The sequence below is a fragment of the Thalassophryne amazonica genome, chromosome 2, assembly GCF_902500255.1.
Source record: "Thalassophryne amazonica chromosome 2, fThaAma1.1, whole genome shotgun sequence".
Taxonomy (NCBI): Eukaryota; Metazoa; Chordata; class Actinopteri; order Batrachoidiformes; family Batrachoididae; genus Thalassophryne; species Thalassophryne amazonica.
In genome coordinates, this window is record NC_047104.1 from 158,819,482 (window position 1) to 158,839,527 (window position 20,046).

At 44.1% G+C, this 20,046-nt stretch overlaps 1 protein-coding gene across 3 annotated transcripts in view; it reads left to right on the forward strand.

Moving 5' to 3' along the window:
* Positions 1–20,046, forward strand: part of tspan4a (tetraspanin 4a) — a 1,052,607-nt gene that overhangs the window by 794,988 nt on the left and 237,573 nt on the right. For 2 of the 3 annotated variants that reach the window (XM_034160143.1, XM_034160132.1), the window contains one exon: positions 2,720–2,794. The exons of the other annotated variant lie outside the window; for it this stretch is intronic. In XM_034160143.1, coding sequence (XP_034016034.1) covers positions 2,720–2,794 — 75 coding nt within the window. The remainder of the gene's footprint in view (positions 1–2,719; positions 2,795–20,046) is intronic. 3 annotated transcript variants of the gene reach the window in all.

Consider the following 20,046-nt stretch of genomic DNA (forward strand, 5'->3'; position numbering starts at 1 on the left):
TGCGTGTGTGTGTGTGTGTGTGTGTGCGTGTGTGTGTGTGAGCGGCCTTGTCTTTGCAGAGTGTGTGATGGATGAGCTCGTCAGCATTTTAAGCACTCACTAGGGCCCACATCAAGAAAGATGTATCACCCATCAGGCAGCTCTCTCGCCTGTCGCAAAGGGGAGTGGTCTATGGGGGCAGGCGGCCAATCAAAGGGCCTCCTTTAACAGAGTCAGATGTGACAATAAATAATGAATGTGAGCTCACAGTGCTGACTAACACTTTTAATTGCATCCAGACCCGGGACCCCATGTACAAAGACGTGTGTGTATTTCCTACTGAAACCCAGAAACTGGTGTAAGCACAAAACAGTCCAGGTGTATCAAAGTGCGCGTACACATGGATCCAAGCACATTCTGTTTGTACAACCCCAATTCCAATGAAGTTGGGACGTTGTGTAAAATGTAAATAAAAACAGAATACAATGATTTGCAAATCCTCTTCAACCTATATTCAATTGAATACATCACAAAGACAAGATATTTAATGTTCAAACTGATAAACTTTATTGTTTTTGTGCAAATATTTGCTCATTTTGAAATGGATGCCTGCAACACGTTTCAAAAAAAGTTGGGACAGGGCAACAAAAGACTGGGAAAGTTGATGAATGCTCAAAGAACACCTGTTTGGAACATTCCACAGGTGAACAGGTTAATTGGAAACAGGTGAGTGTCATGATTGGGTATAAAAGGATCATCCCCAAAAGGCTCAGCCGTTCACAAGCAAAGATGGGGTGAGGATCACCACTTTGTGAACAACTGCATAAAAAAATAGTTTGGAAGGTACATCCAGGTTTTGGAGCAAAACATGCTGCCATCCAAGCAACATCTTTTTCAGGGACGTCCCTGCTTATTTCAGCAAGACAATGCCAAGCCACAAACAATAAAGTTTATCAGTTTGAACATTAAATATCTTGTCTTTGTGGTGTATTCAATTGAATATAGGTTGAAGAGGATTTGCAAATCATTGTATTCTGTTTTTATTTACATTTTACACAATGACCCAACTTTATTGGAATTGGGGTGAATGTGGAATTTAGCACACGTGTACATGCATCAAACTCCTCCCCCTCCATGCCCCTATTTAAATATGCAAATGTTAGGGTTAGGGTTAGGGTTGTATATGTGCTGGTTTCATTCAGAACAATTGTGTGAATAAACTGTTTGCTCATAGTGCACGTGCCAGACGGGGGCACAATATGTGGGGTGACATGGGGGTTCTGGGGGGTTATGGTTAGAGTTAAGGTTAGGGAGACAGTTACATTATGGTGATGGTTAGGGTTAGGGGAAGTGGTTAAGGTTACTAAAAAATCTGCATCATGGAAATTTCCTGACGGGAGCATGAAAAAAAGGCGTGAGGCGGAGCTGCCCGATCATGCTGTTAGTCAGGATGAATGAGTCATGTGTTGAACCAGGACAATGAGCCACAACATTAGTTTGATGCATAATTTGCGCATCACATATGATTTGAACATTGATGGAATGAAATTGTTTCCTATTAACAAACACAAATTCATCATGTGATGGCGCCTTTATAGCAATATGTGTGCAGCCAATAGCTCCGATTACATTACAGAAACCGGCTCTTGCTGCAAATTGTGCTTTATTATATAATGGCTGAGTGGATCCTTGTCATTTGATTGGTGCGTTGTATGTCACGTGACATGGATTATTGGTCCCATTTGTGTTGCGTTGCATTTAGCATGCAAATGTGGTTCCCTGCGTTTGGTACCATTGCACTCTGCGCACACACAAAACAAATCCACTGCACTGTAAGCCGTCTGGAGGCATGAAGAGCTGTTAGGAGGAAGTTAGAATGAAAAGCTGGACATTGTGGAGTACCACAATGTAAGTCCCTTTTTTGTTGTTTGTAAATTAATATAATATCAAATGACAAGGATTTGTTTTAGCTGCAATATAAAACAAATAATGAATATTTTTACATACTTTCAATGGTACGAATATTTAATTTGGTGAAAGGTGGAACAAACCATTCCAGCTTTCGTACCAATATTCGTACCATTGAACTCATAAACATTCATTATTTGTATAATGTTGGAATGTGATGTACCTGGATGACATTCGGATGAATCACAGTCACAGGCGCTGTCCTCTGTGCAGTCACAAAACATCCTCAGTTTCATCTTTCATGCTCACTTTTACTTGAGCTTTCCGGTGTCCTCCATGTCCGTGATGTCCCCGGTGTCCTGGTGGTGCTCGACCGGAACCATATGACCCGGCGTCACTGCAGTTCCTCCTTGTTTGATCTACCCAAGGTGATGTCAGAGTTGCGTGACGGCCTCCACGATGAGGCAACAACACGCCAGGTCACAAAGGAACTAATGCTCCAATTACTTCTGGTCTCCAAAACACGTGGACGACAGTGTAATTCCAACCCCATCCTCCTCCAGGTTTGGGTGTAATTACAAAGTAAAATAAAGTCACTCGTGTTCTTTCAGCTCTGATGTTCTGTGAGACTTAAAAACAAAACTTTTATATGCAGACCTGCTGCAGGTTCAGGTACTTCACTGACTTTCTCCTCACTTCATTCTCCTTCTTGTTCCTTCATCCATCATTCCTCTGTTGTTCACCGACGCTTGTTGTCGCCGTCGTCGTTGCGCAGATGAAACTTTTGATAAATAACCCTCCTCTCCTCTCACTCCTCTTTGTGTCTCCACAGTTCTTCATCCTCCTCCTCCTCATCTTCTTCCTGGAGATCCTGTCAGTCATGCTTTTCTTCATCTACCAGGACGAGGTAAGATATGTAGATTGCTTTTTATCTCCGCGGAACAAGCACTCGCATCTTCCATGCGGATTTCTGGGGATGTTTTTCTGCATTGCACAGTCATCGCTGCTGGTTACCAGAGAAATGAAGACGTCTGCTGACATCCCGCGTAAACAACGTGTTAATTAAAATTGCTCAACATCTTTCCATTTTATGTGACTCGCACACACACACATACACACATGCGCAGAGACGTCTCTGGGCAACTGCAAAAAAAAGCTGCAATTTCCTCTCCTTGTTAATAAATCCCATTTGATCAATTTTGGATGATTTTCCTTGTAAGTAAACAAGACAGGCGAGCAAAAATGAGCCCCCCCCCCCCCCCCCCCAGTATGAATCTGTAATCACATTTTTTGCTAAAGTCTTAATTATTCATTCACATGGCATTTTAATTCATTTGCATTCATCTTAATTTCAAGTTGAAAGCCTGAATTTTTAGATCTGCTGAAACTTTTATATAATAGTTATTCATTAATATATTTGTTGACAAACCTACAGTCTCATGTATCGATGAGAAATGTGTCAGCGCATTCAGAAACACAGCACATAAATAAATAAATCTGAGTAAATCGTGATAAATGAAGCTTTCACATGCGTGCTTTTGAAGATAACGGCACCTGTTCCGACAGATCGCAAATGATGATGATGATGATCACATCGTGCACTTTACGTCTCTGAGCAGCTGCTTTGTGAAGTCACACCTCTTTTAGATTTACAGTGAGAAAATGCAGATATCCCCTGTGATGGTTTTGCCTTATATCAGCACCGTAGATTGGACAAAACGCCTGTGATTTCACCTGTAGATTTCCTGAAGAGCTGCTTTCAAATGGGGCGAACGGCGGGTGAAGCCTTAAATAGGTAAAGAGGAGGTGGAATGGACTGGGGGGACCTGGATTGGGATGAAGGAAGCCCAAACACACCAGCCATCTCAAGCTACCAAACGAGCAAAGGCTAACAGGCTAATGTTGGATCAGGCGTTTGAGTAACTCAGATACGTCACAGAGCGGGTGTTGGTCTTCATAACAGCTGACTTGGTTGCAGGGATTAAAAATTATGGCCTGAATATTGCCTCTGTCACTCAGTAACTAACATCAACAAGCTTCAAGACCTCCAAGGGTGTGCTAACACTGCTAATACACAAATTCAGTCATTTTACTCTGTGGAAACACTGGAGCACAGACGTCATTGACACTTGATAACTACAATTAACTGCACAGCAAACCATATATTATCCGTTGCTCAGAAAGAACAAACAGTTAAGTTCACAGCCTCTAGCTGACACCTGCTTTGACCCAAAGCCCACTAGCTGTCGCCCCAAGCTGCCACACCCCTGATTATTCTTAACTTCATGTCTGTAAAATTGCTTCAACTGAAAGATTATGTAAAACCTTATCCCTGTGCACTTGCTATGAACAAGAAAGCTCTCAACAGATACCATTTTTTTGTACCAAGGCTGCAAACGTGTTTATTCCTGCTGTAAAGTTGGACATTTTAACATGGCTTTCTATGGTGAGTCACTCACTTTTGGAGCCAGCACCAGAGGTTGTCAGTTGATTGGTACGATCAGGCGTGAGTCAAAAGTCACCATGAGTTTCTGTGTTGTACAGTAGATAGTCCACATGCACACAGATCGGCCTGGTACAGTGATTTAAGAGTCATTTTTACCCAGTGACCATCAAATATGGCCATCAGTTAGGGTCTTGGAGACGTTCAGGTATTACTAACCTTGACCTATATTAAGAGGTTAAATCATGACATTCTGTTTCATATTTTTATGCTGTAACTGTAACTGTAATGTAACTGTTATGTTATCTTTCTGACTGTTACTTTGTTTTGAGTACATTTAAATGTGTATAGTAACTGGCGTGTGTGTGTGTGTGTGTGTGTGTGTGTGTGTGTGTGTGTGTGTGTGTGTGTGTGTGTGTGTGTGTGTGTGTGTGTGTGTGTGGAGGGGGGTGTAGAATCTTTTGCTTCAAGCCACACCATTTCGGCTGCACATAATTGGGAAGTTGTTTGAGTTATTGTTGTATTTTCTTGTTTTTTTGATTTGTTTTGTTAGTAAGAGATTTTTATGTTGGTATTTTGTTTATGTGCGTGCTGAATAAAACGTATTCATTCATTCATATTTTTATGCTATGAATCATGCAAATGCTTTTATTTATTTATTTTTATTTTTTGGTTTTTGAGGGGTGGGGGTGACAGCCAATCACAGTCAAGCAGCACCATGACATCACTGGCTGGTCTCTCTGGCGCTACAAAACCGCTTCATTTATGTGTAAATACGAGGGCTGTCCGTAAAGTATAGGTCCTTTTTATTTTTTTCAAAAACTATATGGATTTCATTCATATGTTTTTATGTCAGACATGCTTGAACCCTCGTGCGCATGCGTGAGTTTTTCCACGCCTGTCGGTGACGTCATTCGCCTGTGAGCACTCCTTGTGGGAGGAGTCGTCCAGCCCCTCGTCGGAATTCCTTTGTCTGAGAAGTTGCTGAGAGACTGGCGCTTTGTTTGATCAAGATTTTTTCTAAACCTGTGAGACACATCGAAGTGGACATGGTTCGAAAAATTAAGCTGGTTTTCAGTGAAAATTTTAACAGCTGATGAGAGATTTTGAGGTGATTCTGTCGCTTTAAGGACTTTTCACGGTGCGAGACGTCGTGCAGCGCGCTCAGGCGCCGTCATCAGCCTGTTTCAAGCTGAAAACCTCCACATTTCAGGCTCTGTTGATCCAGGACGTCGTGAGAGAACAGAGAAGTTTCAGAAGAAGTCGGTTTCAGCATTTTATCCAGATATTCCACTGTTAAAGGAGATTTTTTTAATGAAAGACGTGCGGACGGGTCTGCGCGTCGGGACGCAGCCGACGTGGTGCGGCGGCACAGGAAAAACACCTCCGTGTTGATAACCATTTGTAAAATCCAGTTGGCTTTTGATGGCTTTCAGTGGAGTGAGTATATGAGAAATTGTTTATCAGCTGGAGATGTTCCAACGTGTCCTCAAGGCTTCCAACAGAGGTGTTTTTCCTGTGGTGGAGCGTCGCGGCGGCTGCGAGCCAACGCTGCAATCCGCCCGCACGTCTTTCATTAAAAAAATCTCCTTTAACAGTGGAATATCCGGATAAAATGCTGAAACCGACCTATACTTTATGGACAGACCTCGTATAACATGTTTCCCACAAATTATGTAAAAGGTACTGAGGAATAAACACTTCTAAAACTGAAAGCACTGTTTTTGTAACCTGATAACACCTCTGGAGTCATTTACAAGACATCTCATGGACATCAGCGTGCACGCACATTACATCAGTCAAAGCTAACTTCCGCTCTTCTCAAAAGCTCATGTATGTGCACGCACATGCCCTCCTGCAGACGCCCTTAAAACGTAAGTAAAATATAGAGTTTATTCTCCGACATCAATATAAACATTCAAAGATGAATGTATTAATGATACACTGATGAATAAATAAAACACAATAAAACTTTAGGGGAGGTGATGGTCTAGTGTTAAGCGTTGGGCTTGAGATCAGAGGATCCTCGGTTCAAATCCCAGCCTGACCGGAAAATCACTAAGGGCCTTTGGGAAAGGTCCTTAATCCCCTAGTTGCTCCCGGTGTGTAGTGAGCACCTTGTATGGCAGCACCCTGACGTTGGGGTGAATGTGAGGCATTATTGTAAAGTGCTTTGAGCATCTGATGGAAAAACGCTACGTATGTAAATGCAGTCCATTTACCATTTATGTACAAATTGCACATAAGACAGTAGGGTCTTAATAATTAATCTAAATAATAAATGTATAATGTGTGTATACACACACACATATACGGTGCTCATACGGCTGAGGGTATTTTAGCATTGTGTTTAGCAGTATGTGATAATGTTGGACTCCTGTGAGACTGAATAGATTCGGTCTTATGAATACATCATTGTGTTGGAAATGTCGAAGTGATAACGGCACCCTGACCCCCTGCCTGTATGAATGTCCAGTCATCAAAAGCTTCTGGCCGGTTGTTGTACTTATTCTAAGTGATCGGTTAGAAAGACATGTCCTATTCTGTTCTGTCCAACACTGTGTTCACTGGGTGATGAAGGACAGAGACTTCTCTGTTGTCCTGGTTGGGGTTTCAGTGGCAGCCAGGATTATTCTTAAAGACTGGAAACCCCCCAAAGCCCCCCACAGTTTAAAGACTGGATAAACATGATGAGAAAGGCTGCTTCATATGAATGCATGTTTTATAAGTTAGATCACAGGGATGGTGCCACGGCACCAGATTGGAAGTCATTTTGGTCTTGGATTGGTGGTGTTGCCCGTCAGCAGGACGACGGCTGATTTTCTTCCTTGTGGTTTTTCATTCTATTTTACTTTGTGTATTTAATAATGTATTTTTTTCTTGCTAAGAGCTTCCACGTCTTGTTGTGCTGTGCATACTTTCATCTGCATATGGGAGCCCTGCTTGTTGATGCAGGAAAGTACTGTGTGATTGTCATGAATGAAGTGAAAACTCTAATAAAAACTAAGCAGTAAGTTTTGGGTGAATGTCTTCTTCTTCTTCTTCTTCTTCTTCTGTGAGAGATGCTCTCTTGCCTCCTGTTTGATCGGAGCTGTTCTCATTCCTGCCTCAGGCTGACTCAGAGAGGATTTCAGCGGCGAATACACCAGGATGAACACGCCCACCCTGTCAAAGGTCTGAAACAACCCCTGAGAGAAAGTGTTGCCATAGTTTCTGACCAGCTTCTGATTGTGTATCTGACAGAGAAAACCTCCAGGAGCGCTGCACCCACTGGGACATTTTAACTTCACCGGCTCAACTCCAGATTAAAGCAGAGCGTCTTGGCAGTCTGTCGGTGGTGAGGACGGTGGTCTCTTGGTGGACTCCTGGATGGGATGGTGGACACAGAGATGACCGCATGGGCACACTCTTGAAGCACTCTGTTTCTGACAGATGCTGCACGTGGTTTCTGGGGGAAGCTTCTGCCCGTCCCGATCTTGTTCTCTGTCCTTCCTCTTCCTCCTCTGTGTGTGTTGTGGACGTCCACACCCTGTGTGGATCATTGCTCGCCAGCTGGCTCAGTCCCTTGCTGGTTCTCCCTATGTCTTCCAGTCAATGTAGAAGTTCAATCAATCAATCAATCAAGCAACATTTATTTATAAAGTGCTTTACAGCACTAAATGGTGTCCAAAGTGCTTAACAGTAAAAACACATAAAAAAAAATGAAACACAGCCAATAAATTTTAAACAGCACATAAAAAACAGAACATGTCACTTCCCCACTAGGTTTTAAAAGCCACTTTATATAAATAAGTCTAACTTTTTTGTTGCTTTCAATTCATTAGTCGATAAAATTGACCATATTAACATTACAAACTTTTTTTTTTCATTTATTTATTTATTTCATTCATTTAAAAGAAAAAACAAAACAAAACAGAAAAGCAGAAATAAAGCATCTCCATTACCAGAATGAAAACTTACAAACTTCACAAGGAAAATAACAAAGGAAGCTATGGAAAGGCTTAGAACAGATTTAATACAGCAAAATTGGAGTGACATTTACATTGAGGATGTAGCTCAACCTTACGAATCATTCATTTCTATTATTTCCAATTTATCATCAATCAATCAATTTTTTATATAGCGCCAAATCACAACAACAGTTGCCCCAAGGCGCTTAGTTGGAAATAAGCTAAGCAAAGATAATCTTGGATCACTAAGGGACTTCAGAATGCATGTTGTAAAAATATTTTTTTTTTTTGTACAAGCAGTTTTTAAAATTTAGAACAATTGAAACTGAGATAACATAAAAAACATATAAACAAAAAACTACCATACATTATGCGATTGTGTAAAAGGCAGTGCTATAGTGATTTACTGGAAATAAATTAAACTAATATAAAGAGCACTTGGAGGTTTTTGAAATGAAATCAGAAATCAGAAAAAAGTTGTTAAAGAATATCCTGCCTATTTTTATACAAATACTGACACAATTGTTAAAGAAAACAAAGCTATAGCAGATAATTTTAATGGTTATTTTGTTAACGTGCGTAAAAAACTTAGCAAATTCAATTGTATCTTCCAAAATGTGCTCCTTGGATCATAGCAAAACAATAGAAACAGTTCTGGATTAAATGTTCATTAAAGGAACAGATGAAAAAGAATTGTTGACATAGTTCATAAACGTAGGGGGAAAAAAATCAACTGACAGTGACAACTTTGATGTTTTTGGTTAAAAATATTGATTGCATTGTTAAGCCTTTAACATATCTGGTAATTTGTCATTAATGACTGGAAAATTTCCTTTCAAATAAAAATAGTGAAAGTGATACCATTGTTCAAATCTGGTGACAAGCATGTTTTTTTCAAATTGTAGGCCGATCTCCCTCTTACCACAATTTTCTAAAGTTTTGGAAAAGGTATTGTAATTAGGTTAATTCTTTTTTTTAAAACTAAACATCATATCCTTAGCAAGCAGCAAAACGGTTTTAGAAAGAATCGCACTACTTCATTGGCTGTGATGGATTTCGTTGAACAAATTTCCAACACGATTGAAAAAAAGCAATATACTGTAGGGGTTTTTTATTTACAGAAAGCATTTGATACTATAGATCATACCTTGCTACTGGACAAATTAGAGAAGTATGGTATCAGGGGATTGCCACATGACTGGATAGTGAGCTACGTAGACAATAGGTATCAGTGTGTCTACATTGGAGGGACAAATTCTGAGTTCTTGAAGATTACTTGTGGGTGCCCCAGGGTTCAGTCCTTGTGCCATTGTTGTTTCTTTTGTATATTAATGACATATGCCTTGGGGTTCCCCCGGAGGAGCTGGGGGAGGTGTGTGTGGATCGGGAGGTCTGGACGGCTTTGCTTGAGCTGCTGCCCCCTCGACCCGACTCCAGATAAAGCGGAAGAAAATGGATGGATGTTATGTTTCCAAGTACATAAGTTGTATTTTATTTGCTGATGATACAACTGTGTTTGTAGTGGGGATCATTTGGGACAGCTCCCAGACAAGATGGAAAACGAATTACACAAATTTAAACAATGGTTCGATTTAAATAAATTATGGCTCCATTTTGGTAAAACTAGTCCAGGAACATAAGCAAAAATCTATTATTACATGATATTGTAACAGATACAAAATTTCTTGGTGTTTATACTGACGATAGATTAATATGGAAAACATGTATTAACTATGTTAAATCTAAAATGTCAAAAGCCATCGTAATTCTGCATAAAGCCCAGGACCTCCTCTCCCAATATGCATTGACCACTTTATATCATGCATTACTTGTTCCACATATGACATACTGTGTCGAGGTTTGGGGTAATACATATAGTGTTGTGAAGTGTAGTAACACGGACCCATAACAGGGGGCGTAAATGAACGGACAATAGATGAGCCAAAAAATAACAATTTGATGTTGTGAATGTGCACAACGGAATACAGACAATTGCAGATTTAGAATCAAGTCAAAGATACAAAGGTGACGTGTGGGCAGGCTCGAGGATAGAAGACGTCTGTCCAGAGAAGGGCCGTGCCCCACACGATTTCCACTGCCCACAGATCTGGAACACATCGGAGCCGCCAAGTCCTGAGTCCCCAGGTGGCCATCGTCTCCAGCTGTCAGATCTGGTACTGCTGGCAGGAAGCAAAAACAGTTTAATGGTGGGTGTGTGCACACCCAGCAAACACTCAGCAAACACAGTCCCTCTTCTGGTGGGAAAAAACACCTCCACCTCAAACACAGGAACACAGTTCGTGCAGTCCTTATGGAAATACTTAGCAAGTTTGGAGTGAGGAGCGAAATGCGTCAACTCCTCCCAAAATCCACAAACTCGGCTATCATCCACAACTTGGCTTCTAGCTGTAAGTATATCACAAGCAACAACTGCAAAGGTTCAGACATAAGCAATGTGCATTTGGCACAAAACGGCTGAGAGTTTAACTGAGAGGTAGAACGATATCTCAGCAGCGAGGTGGAGTTGCTGCCCGGCTTTTGTGGAGATGGTGGTGATGATGATGAGTGACAGCTGTCCACTCCCGGTTGCTCCTGTGATGCGGTTGCGCCCCCTCGTGCCTGAAGCCCGCACTTCAGGCAGGGCGCCCTCTGGTGGTGGGCCAGCAGTATCTCCTCTTCAGCGGCCCACACAACAGGACCCCCCCTCACGGGCGCCTCTGTCACCCGACCAGGCTTGTCGGGGTGACGGTTGTAGAAGTCGGCCAGGAGGGCCGGGTCCAGGATGAAGCTCCTCTTCACCCAGGAGCGTTCTTCGGGTCCATACCCCTCCCAGTCCACCAAATACTGGAACCCCTGGCCCTTATGACGGACGTCCAGGAGCCTGCGAACAGTCCAGGCAGGCTCCCCGTCGATGATGTGACACATGAAAGACCGGGTGGATCCGCAGTGAAGCTGGGAGTTGTAGCTTCACGGCGGCAGGACTGAGGATCTTGAGATTTTGAACGGTCCGATGTAGCGGTCTTTCATTTTGGTGATTCCACCTGTAAGGGATGTCCTTGGTGCAAAGCCATACCTCCTGCCCAGACTGGTATGCAGGGCCGGGGAACGCCGGCGGTCTGCATGGGCCTTCAGCAGGGCAGAGCGGGCGGTGCGCCACACCCGACGGCATCTGCGAAGGTGGGCCTGGACCGAGGGGGCACCGACCTCTCCCTCCACCACTGGGAACAATGGGGGCTGGTACCCCAAACACACCTCAAATGGGGGAGAGGCCGGTGGCAGAGGACACTTGGCTATTATGAGCATACTCGATCCAGGCCAGATGGTCACTCCAGGCTGCCGGGTGCACGGAGGTCACGCAGCGGAGGGCTGTTCAAGTTCCTGGTTCGCCCGCATCTGCCTGTCCGTTCGTCTGTGGGATGATACCCGGACGAGAGGCTCACAGTGGCCCCCCAGTTCCCTGCAGAAACTCCTCCAGACTTGAGAGGAGAACTGAGGACCACGATCCGAGACAATGTCAGTTGGTATCCCATGCAGACGTACAACGTGGTGTGACCAGGAGGTGTGCGGTCTCCTGGGCTATTAGGAGCTTCGGGAGGGCCACGAAGTGGGCCGCCTTGGAGAATTGGTCCACTACCGTGAGGATGGTCGTCATGCCCTGGGATGGCGGGAGGCCCGTGACAAAGTCCAGCCGATGTGTGACCAGGGGCGATGAGGCACCGGAAGCGGCTGGAGGAGTCCTTGAGTCTTTCTGTGGTCCGCCTTGCCCCTGGCACAGGTGGTGCAGGCCTGGCCGTATTCCCAGATGTCGGCCTCCATGGACACCCACCAGAAGCGCTGCCAGACCACTGCCACGGTTTCTTCACACCCCTGGGTGACAGGAGAGCTTGGAACTGTGACAGAAGTCCAGGACTGCAGCTCTGGCCTCTGGTGGGACGTACAGTCGGTTCTTCGGGCCGGGCCCCGGGTCCGGGCTCCGTGCCAGGGCCTCCCGGACGGTCTTCTCCACGTCCCAGGTGAGGGGGGCCACGATAGTGGACTCGGGGATGATTGGTTCCGGAGGATCTGTCAGCTCCGTTTTGACCTCCTCTTCATGTACCTGCGACAAGGCGTCAGATCTCTGGTTCTTGGTCCCGGGGCGGTAGGTGATCTGGAAGTCAAAACGCCCGAAGAAACAGTGACCAGCGGGCTTGCCTGGGGTTCAGACGCTTGGCGATCCGGATGTATTCCAGGTTCCGATGGTCCGTGAAAACCGTAAATGGTACTGCAGCTCCCTCCAACGGGTGTCTCCACTCCTCAAGAGCCTCTTTCACTGCAAGGAGTTCCCGATTGCCCACGTCATAGTTCCGTTCTGCCGGGGTCAACCTGCGGGAAAAATAGGCACAAGGGTGGAGGACCTTATCGGACTCCCTGCTCTGGGACAGCACGGCTACTATCCCTGAGTCAGAGGCATCCACTTCAACGACAAACTGGCGGCTAGGATCAGGCTGCACCAGAACTGGTGCAGTTGAGAACCGGCGTTTCAACTCCCTAAACGCGGCTTCGCACCAATCCGACCATGTGAAGGGGACTTTTGGGGAGGTCAGGGCTGTCAGGGAACTAACCACCTGACTGTAGCTCTTAATGAACCTCCTGTAGAATTTGCAAAGCTGAGGAACTGTTGCAGCTTCCTACGGCTTGTCGGTTGGGGCCAATCTCTCACCACCGCAGCCTTAGCCGATCAGGGGCAACGGAGTTGGAGGAGATTATGAACCCCAGGAAGGACAAGGAAGTGCGGTGGAACTCGCTGCAGGACCTGACGTACATGCCTAACATGAGTCTCAGGATCCGGGGAAAAGATGAGTATATCGTCCAGGTATACGAAGACGAATTGGTGCAGGAAGTCCCGCAAGACGTCATTAACCAAAGCTTGGAACGTCGCAGAGGCGTTAGTGAGGCTGAACGGCATGACCAGGTACTCAAAGTGACCTAACGGGGTGTTAAATGCTGTCTTCCACTCACCTCCCTTCCAGATCCGAACCAGGTGATACGCATTCCTAAGATCAAGTTTGGTGAAAATTTGGGCTCCGTGCAGGGGCGTGAACACTTAATCCAACAGGGGCAACGGGTATCGGTTGCGAACCGTAATCTCGTTCAGCCCTCTGTAATCAATGCATGGACGGAGTCTGCCGTCTTTCTTGCCCACAAAAAAGAAACCAGCACCCATCGGGGAGGTGGAATTCCGGATCAGCCCGGCAGCTAATGAGTCCCGGATGTAGGTCTCCATTGATTCGCGCTCAGGACGTGAGAGATTGTACAGTCTACTGGACGGAAACTCAACGCCCGGGATCAATTCATGGCACAATCATACGGATGGTGCGGGGGAAGAGTGAGTGCCAGATCTTTGCTGAAGACGTCAGCAAGATCGTGGTACTCCTCGGGCACCGCCGTCAGATTGGAGCAAGAATTTTAGCTGAGGAAGCTTCTGCGATTAGAAGCGAATCATCCTCACCTCAAGCAACCCAGTCCAGTCAAAGATTCAAGCTTCTGGAAACCACCTGGACAACTGAGAGCCTACACAGAAACAATGTGTAGATTGTAAAACACACAGCCATGTCCAGCGTGTAGAATCAGGCTACCTGATGTCTTGAAATATACCGTATCTCTCCTCCACCCGTCTAAGTGGCGCCTCCAGCCGCTCCGAGTGTGTCTGTCTCCCTGCTCGAGATCATCGGCTCTCCCTCTCGCCGTCCACCGTTCTTACCCGCTATCAGTCGCGGTGACTCAGCGGCTCCTCCGTCTGTTCGTCCACCAACAGTGTGGCGACCACTGCCAAGTTGGTGTCCGGGGGTAAGTGTTCTCTGTGTGGAGTCGAAACTCCCCCTCAGTCAGCTCAGTCTGAGAGAGTAAAGGCAGTCCCTCCTCGACGGAGCTTTCCCTGACGAAGCGCGCCCTCCATCTCTACTTCCACATCTCCACTCTTCAGTCCACACCAACACTGACACCCCGCCTCACTCATACACTCCACCAATCACTCCGCGCCACACGCCCTCAAACCAGCCAGTCAAAACCCACCAGTCGGCACACGTGCAACTCAGTTCACAGTGACCCTCCTGATCTCGATCTCTCAATCAGACATTACTGCTGATAGCAGAAACCATTAACCTGGTGCAAAATCTTACATTAATGTAAAATCTACACTTTACATCAACACAAAGAAATGCACAGATTTCCTTCCTTCATAACCCTGATTTTCCACCAGGCTACACAGATAATACCTGTGAAGTGACTTACAAGACATTTTACAGATGTTACCGTGCACCGCCCGGAATCACGCGTCAAGCAAGTGGGTCAAGTCAGCGGTCATCTGAAGACCTCAGGCATGTGCACACACGTGTCCTCCTGTAGTTTATTTGCATGATGGTGTTGGAAGGAAAAGACAATATTCACCATGAAATTCTCCGTTAAATATGTTTCTCTTCATTAAAATGAGCTATAATTTTACAATATGTTACAAAAATAAACCGACATTATAATGCTTGGATTTAGGTAGAAACTAAATTTTGTCAGTTTTGTGAAATTTGAAAAGCCACACAGCTTTAAATCGACAATACACAGTATTTTGTGCACTAGAAAGAAGTAATCTGCACCGCGAACTGTTAGTAAATTATTATGCACTTTTTTTTTTGGAGCTGCGGTGTGCATGTTTATAGTGTGCACATTTTTTATGGCTGAGCAGTAAATTATTCAGTTTGTGTCTTTGGTTTAATAATTCCCCTTGTCCTGTACTTTGCAGAGCGTGTCACTCGTACATTCATACGTGTCACAGTGAAGCTGCGGTTGCACGTTGATGGTGGTTGCGCTCACTGGATCACCCTCTTTAGACTTGATAAAGAGCTCTGTGACTGAGATGGAAGCTGCTTCAAACACCTCGTGCACACCTGATGTTTGTTTCACTTTGTTGGCTTTGCATCCTTTGAGATTAATTTCCTTGGAGTTGGACTGACTCATGATGGCAAATGAATGAAAACGCTGTAAGAGTGAATCAGCCACTGATATTGAAATTGACGTATGAGTGTTTGATACGCCACTGTACCTCAGGGCATGTTTTTATCTCAAGGGAAACGTATCCTTCATAGAGCCATAACCCCAGCAAAACACATCGCTGCGTAGGACTGGAAACCTGTCAGCGAGCACCGTGCTGTTTACAAATGTTTACCAAGGTGATCTTTATGGATATGATTCTAACTGTCGCTTCATTTTGTTGGACATTTAACAGAATCACTGGCACTAATAAACTGATTTTTATGTTAGAGCATTGTTTGTCCATATCTGAATAGCTGAAACTCAGCTTTCATGGCAATGCAATTGGAAATACTTTTCAGCTGCAATTACGTGATCTGGAATGCATCAAAAATGTGATGATATATCAAAGCTGAAAGTGACAGAATAATGTGAGAGAAAACGAGAGCAGTTGAAAATGAGTTCAGCGTTCTACAGCTTTGAAGGTGACACCAGATTTTATCAAAAAATATGAAATTGTTCATTACCCTCAGCTGTCAACAAAACCACCTGAGGCCCATTGGTGCTGGTGATTATCTCTGGATCCCACTGCGTGAAGCACATAAGAGTCTGAAAGTCTCCAATACAGATTACTTCCCCAGGCAAGGCCAGTTCCCATATACTGCTGGGTGAACTGAGACAATGCAGCTTAAGTGTCTTGTCCAAAGACACAGACCACTACCATGAGTAGAATTCACACCCAGGTCCCCAGGTCTACGTATTTGCACACCAGCTCTTTATGCACTTAGCTGTATCGAGGTGTGGATGGCAGGAGAAATGGTGTTGGGATCATTCTAAGAAGAGGAGGAGTATGTTAAGAGTGTGTTGGAGGTTAAATGAGTGTCTGATTGGGTGATGCAAGTGAATTTGGAAATTAAATGAGGTAATAATGAATGTCATCAGTACATATGCTGTTGGCATCAGAATTTTGGCTCTCTGTTGGGACTGTTTACACAGAGACTGCTACCTGCTGCTTTGGACTTGAATTAACAGTCTTTTTCAAGACTTTTTTACTTTTTTACCTTTTTACTTTTTTTTTACTTTTTTACTGTGCTCCAACGCCTAAGGAAGACCTCTAACGGTCAAAACATCGCGACGGAGCACTTTTATCAGTTAACTTTCATCAGCGTTGGCAAGCTAACTAGCTTGCTAACGCTTTCGTTTTTATTTATTTATTTATTTATTTATTTTTTCTCTTTTAGCACTGTTGTCGTGCGTTATCTGTGCTGCTCCACAGCGTGTTTAGTTGATTTTTATTTTATTTTAGCACCGTTATCGTGTGTTGCCTGTGCTGCTTCATGGCCTGTTTGGTGCCTTGATTGGGGCACTCCTTCTGCTGAATCACCTTTGGGTTATTTGCACATTATTCACTTTGTGTGTTTTTGGGAATCCGCTGGGTTGCGTAGCTACTAGCTCTTAGCCGATTTAGCATGGCGGCTTCTCCTGTCTCTCCCGTACTTTTCTGCTCTGGGTGTGAAATGTTTAGTTATTCCTCGGCCTCCTTTAGCAGTAACGGTACTTGTAATAAGTGCAGCTTATTCGTAGCTTTGGAGGCCAGGCTGGGCGAATTGGAGACTCGGCTCCGCACCGTGGAAAATTCTACAGCTAGCCAGGCCCCTGTAGTCGGTGCGGACCAAGGTAGCTTAGCCGCCGCTAGTTCCCCCCTGGCAGATCCCGGGCACTCGGGAAAGCAGGCTGACTGGGTGACTGTGAGGAGGAAGCGTAGCCCTAGACAGAAGCCCCGTGTACACCGTCAACCCGTTCACATCTCTAACCGTTTTTCCCCACTCGACGACACACTCGCCGAGGATCGGGCTCTGGTTATTGGCGACTCTGTTTTGAGAAATGTGAAGTTAGCGACACCAGCAACCATTGTCAGTTGTCTTCCGGGGGCCAGAGCAGGCGACATCGAAGGACATTTGAAATTGCTGGCTAAGGCTAAGCGTAAATTTGGTAAGATTGTAATTCACGTCGGCAGTAATGACACCCGGTTACGCCAATCGGAGGTCACTAAAATTAACATTAAATCGGTGTGTAACTTTGCAAAAACAATGTCGGACTCTGTAGTTTTCTCTGGGCCCCTCCCCAATCAGACCGGGAGTGACATGTTTAGCCGCATGTTCTCCTTGAATTGCTGGCTGTCTGAGTGGTGTCCAAAAATGAGGTGGGCTTCATTGATAATTGGCAAAGCTTCTGGGGAAAACCTGGTCTTGTTAGGAGAGACGGCATCCATCCCACTTTAGAGGGAGCAGCTCTCATTTCTAGAAATCTGGCCAATTTTCTTGGATCCTCCAAACTGTGACTGTCCAGCATTGGGACCGGGAGGCAGAGTTGTAGTCTTACACACCTCTCTGCAGCTTCTCTCCCCCTGCCGTCCCCTCGTTGCCCCATCCCCGTAGAGACGGTGCCTGCTCCCAGACCACCAATAACCAGCAAAAATCTATTTAAGCATAAAATTCAAAAAGAAAAAATAATATAGCACCTTCAACTGCACCACAGACTAAAACAGTTAAATGTGGTCTATTAAACATTAGGTCTCTCTCTTCTAAGTCCCTGTTGGTAAATGATATAATAATTGATCAACGTATTGATTTATTCTGCCTAACAGAAACCTGGTTACAGCAGGATGAATATGTTAGTTTAAATGAGTCAACACCCCCGAGTCACACTAACTGTCAGAATGCTCGTAGCACGGGCCGGGGCGGAGGATTAGCAGCAATCTTCCATTCCAGCTTATTAATTAATCAAAAACCTAGACAGAGCTTTAATTCATTTGAAAGCTTGTCTCTTAGTCTTGTCCATCCAAATTGGAAGTCCCAAAAACCAGTTTTATTTGTTATTATCTATCGTCCACCTGGTCGTTACTGTGAGTTTCTCTGTGAATTTTCAGACCTTTTGTCTGACTTAGTGCTTAGCTCAGATAAGATAATTATAGTGGGCGATTTTAATATCCACACAGATGCTGAGAATGACAGCCTCAGCACTGCATTTAATCTATTATTAGACTCTATCGGCTTTGCTCAAAAAGTAAATGAGTCCACCCACCACTTTAATCATATCTTAGATCTTGTTCTGACTTATGGTATGGAAATAGAAGACTTAACAGTATTCCCTGAAAACTCCCTTCTGTCTGATCATTTTTTAATAACATTTACATTTACCCTGATGGACTACCCTGCAGTGGGGAATAAGTTTCATTACACTAGAAGTCTTTCAGAAAGCGCTGTAACTAGGTTTAAGGATATGATTCCTTCGTTATGTTCTCTAATGTCATATACCAACACAGAGCAGAGTAGCTACCTAAACTCTGTAAGGGAGATAGAGTATCTCGTCAATAGTTTTACATCCTCTTTGAAGACAACTTTGGATGCTGTAGCTCCTCTGAAAAAGAGAGCTTTAAATCAGAAGTGTCTGACTCCGTGGTATAACTCACAAACTCGTAGCTTAAAGCAGATAACCCGTAAGTTGGAGAGGAAATGGCGTCTCACTAATTTAGAAGATCTTCACTTAGCCTGGAAAAAGAGTTTGTTGCTCTATAAAAAAGCCCTCCGTAAGCTAGGACATCTTTCTACTCATCACTAATTGAAGAAAATAAGAATAACCTCAGGTTTCTTTTCAGCACTGTAGCTAGGCTGACAAAGAGTCAGAGCTCTATTGAGCAGAGTATTCCATTAACTTTAACTAGTAATGACTTCATGACTTTCTTTGCTAACAAAATTTTGACTATTAGAGAAAAAATTACTCATAACCATCCCAAAGATGTATCGTTATCTTTGGCTGCTTTCAGTGATGCCGGTATTTGGTTAGACTCTTTCTCTCCGGTTGTTCTGTCTGAGTTATTTTCATTGGTTGCTTCGTCCAAACCATCGGCATGTTTATTGGACCCCATTCCTGCCAGGCTGCTCAAGGAAGCCCTACCATTATTTAATGCTTCAATCTTAAATATGATCAATCTATCTTTGTTAGTTGGTTATGTACCACAGGCCTTTAAGGTGGCAGTAATTAAACCATTACTTAAAAAGCCATCACTTGACCCAGCTATCTTAGCTAATTATAGGCCAATTTCCAACCTTCCTTTTCTCTCAAAGATTCTTGAGAGGGTAGTTGTAAAACAGCTAACTGATCACCTGCAGAGGAATGGTCTATTTGAAGAGTTTCAGTCAGGTTTTAGAATTCATCATAGTACAGAAACAGCATTAGTGAAGGTTACAAATGATCTTCTTATGGCTTCGGACAGTGGACTTATCTCTGTGCTTGTTCTGTTGGACCTCAGTGCTGCTTTGATACTGTTGACCATAAAATTTTATTACAGAGATTAGAGCATGTCATAGGTATTAAAGGCACTGCGCTGCGGTGGTTTGAATCATATTTGTCTAATAGATTACAGTTTGTTCATGTAAATGGGGAATCTTCTTCACAGACTAAAGTTAATTATGGAGTTCCACAAGGTTCTGTGCTAGGACCAATTTTATTCACTTTATACATGCTTCCCTTAGGCAGTATTATTAGACGGTATTGCTTAAATTTTCATTGTTACGCAGATGATACCCAGCTTTATCTATCCATGAAGCCAGAGGATACACACCAATTAGCTAAACTGCAGGATTGTCTTACAGACATAAAGACATGGATGACCTCTAATTTCCTGCTTTTAAACTCAGATAAAACTGAAGTTATTGTACTTGGCCCCACAAATCTTAGAAGCATGGTGTCTAACCAGATCGTTAC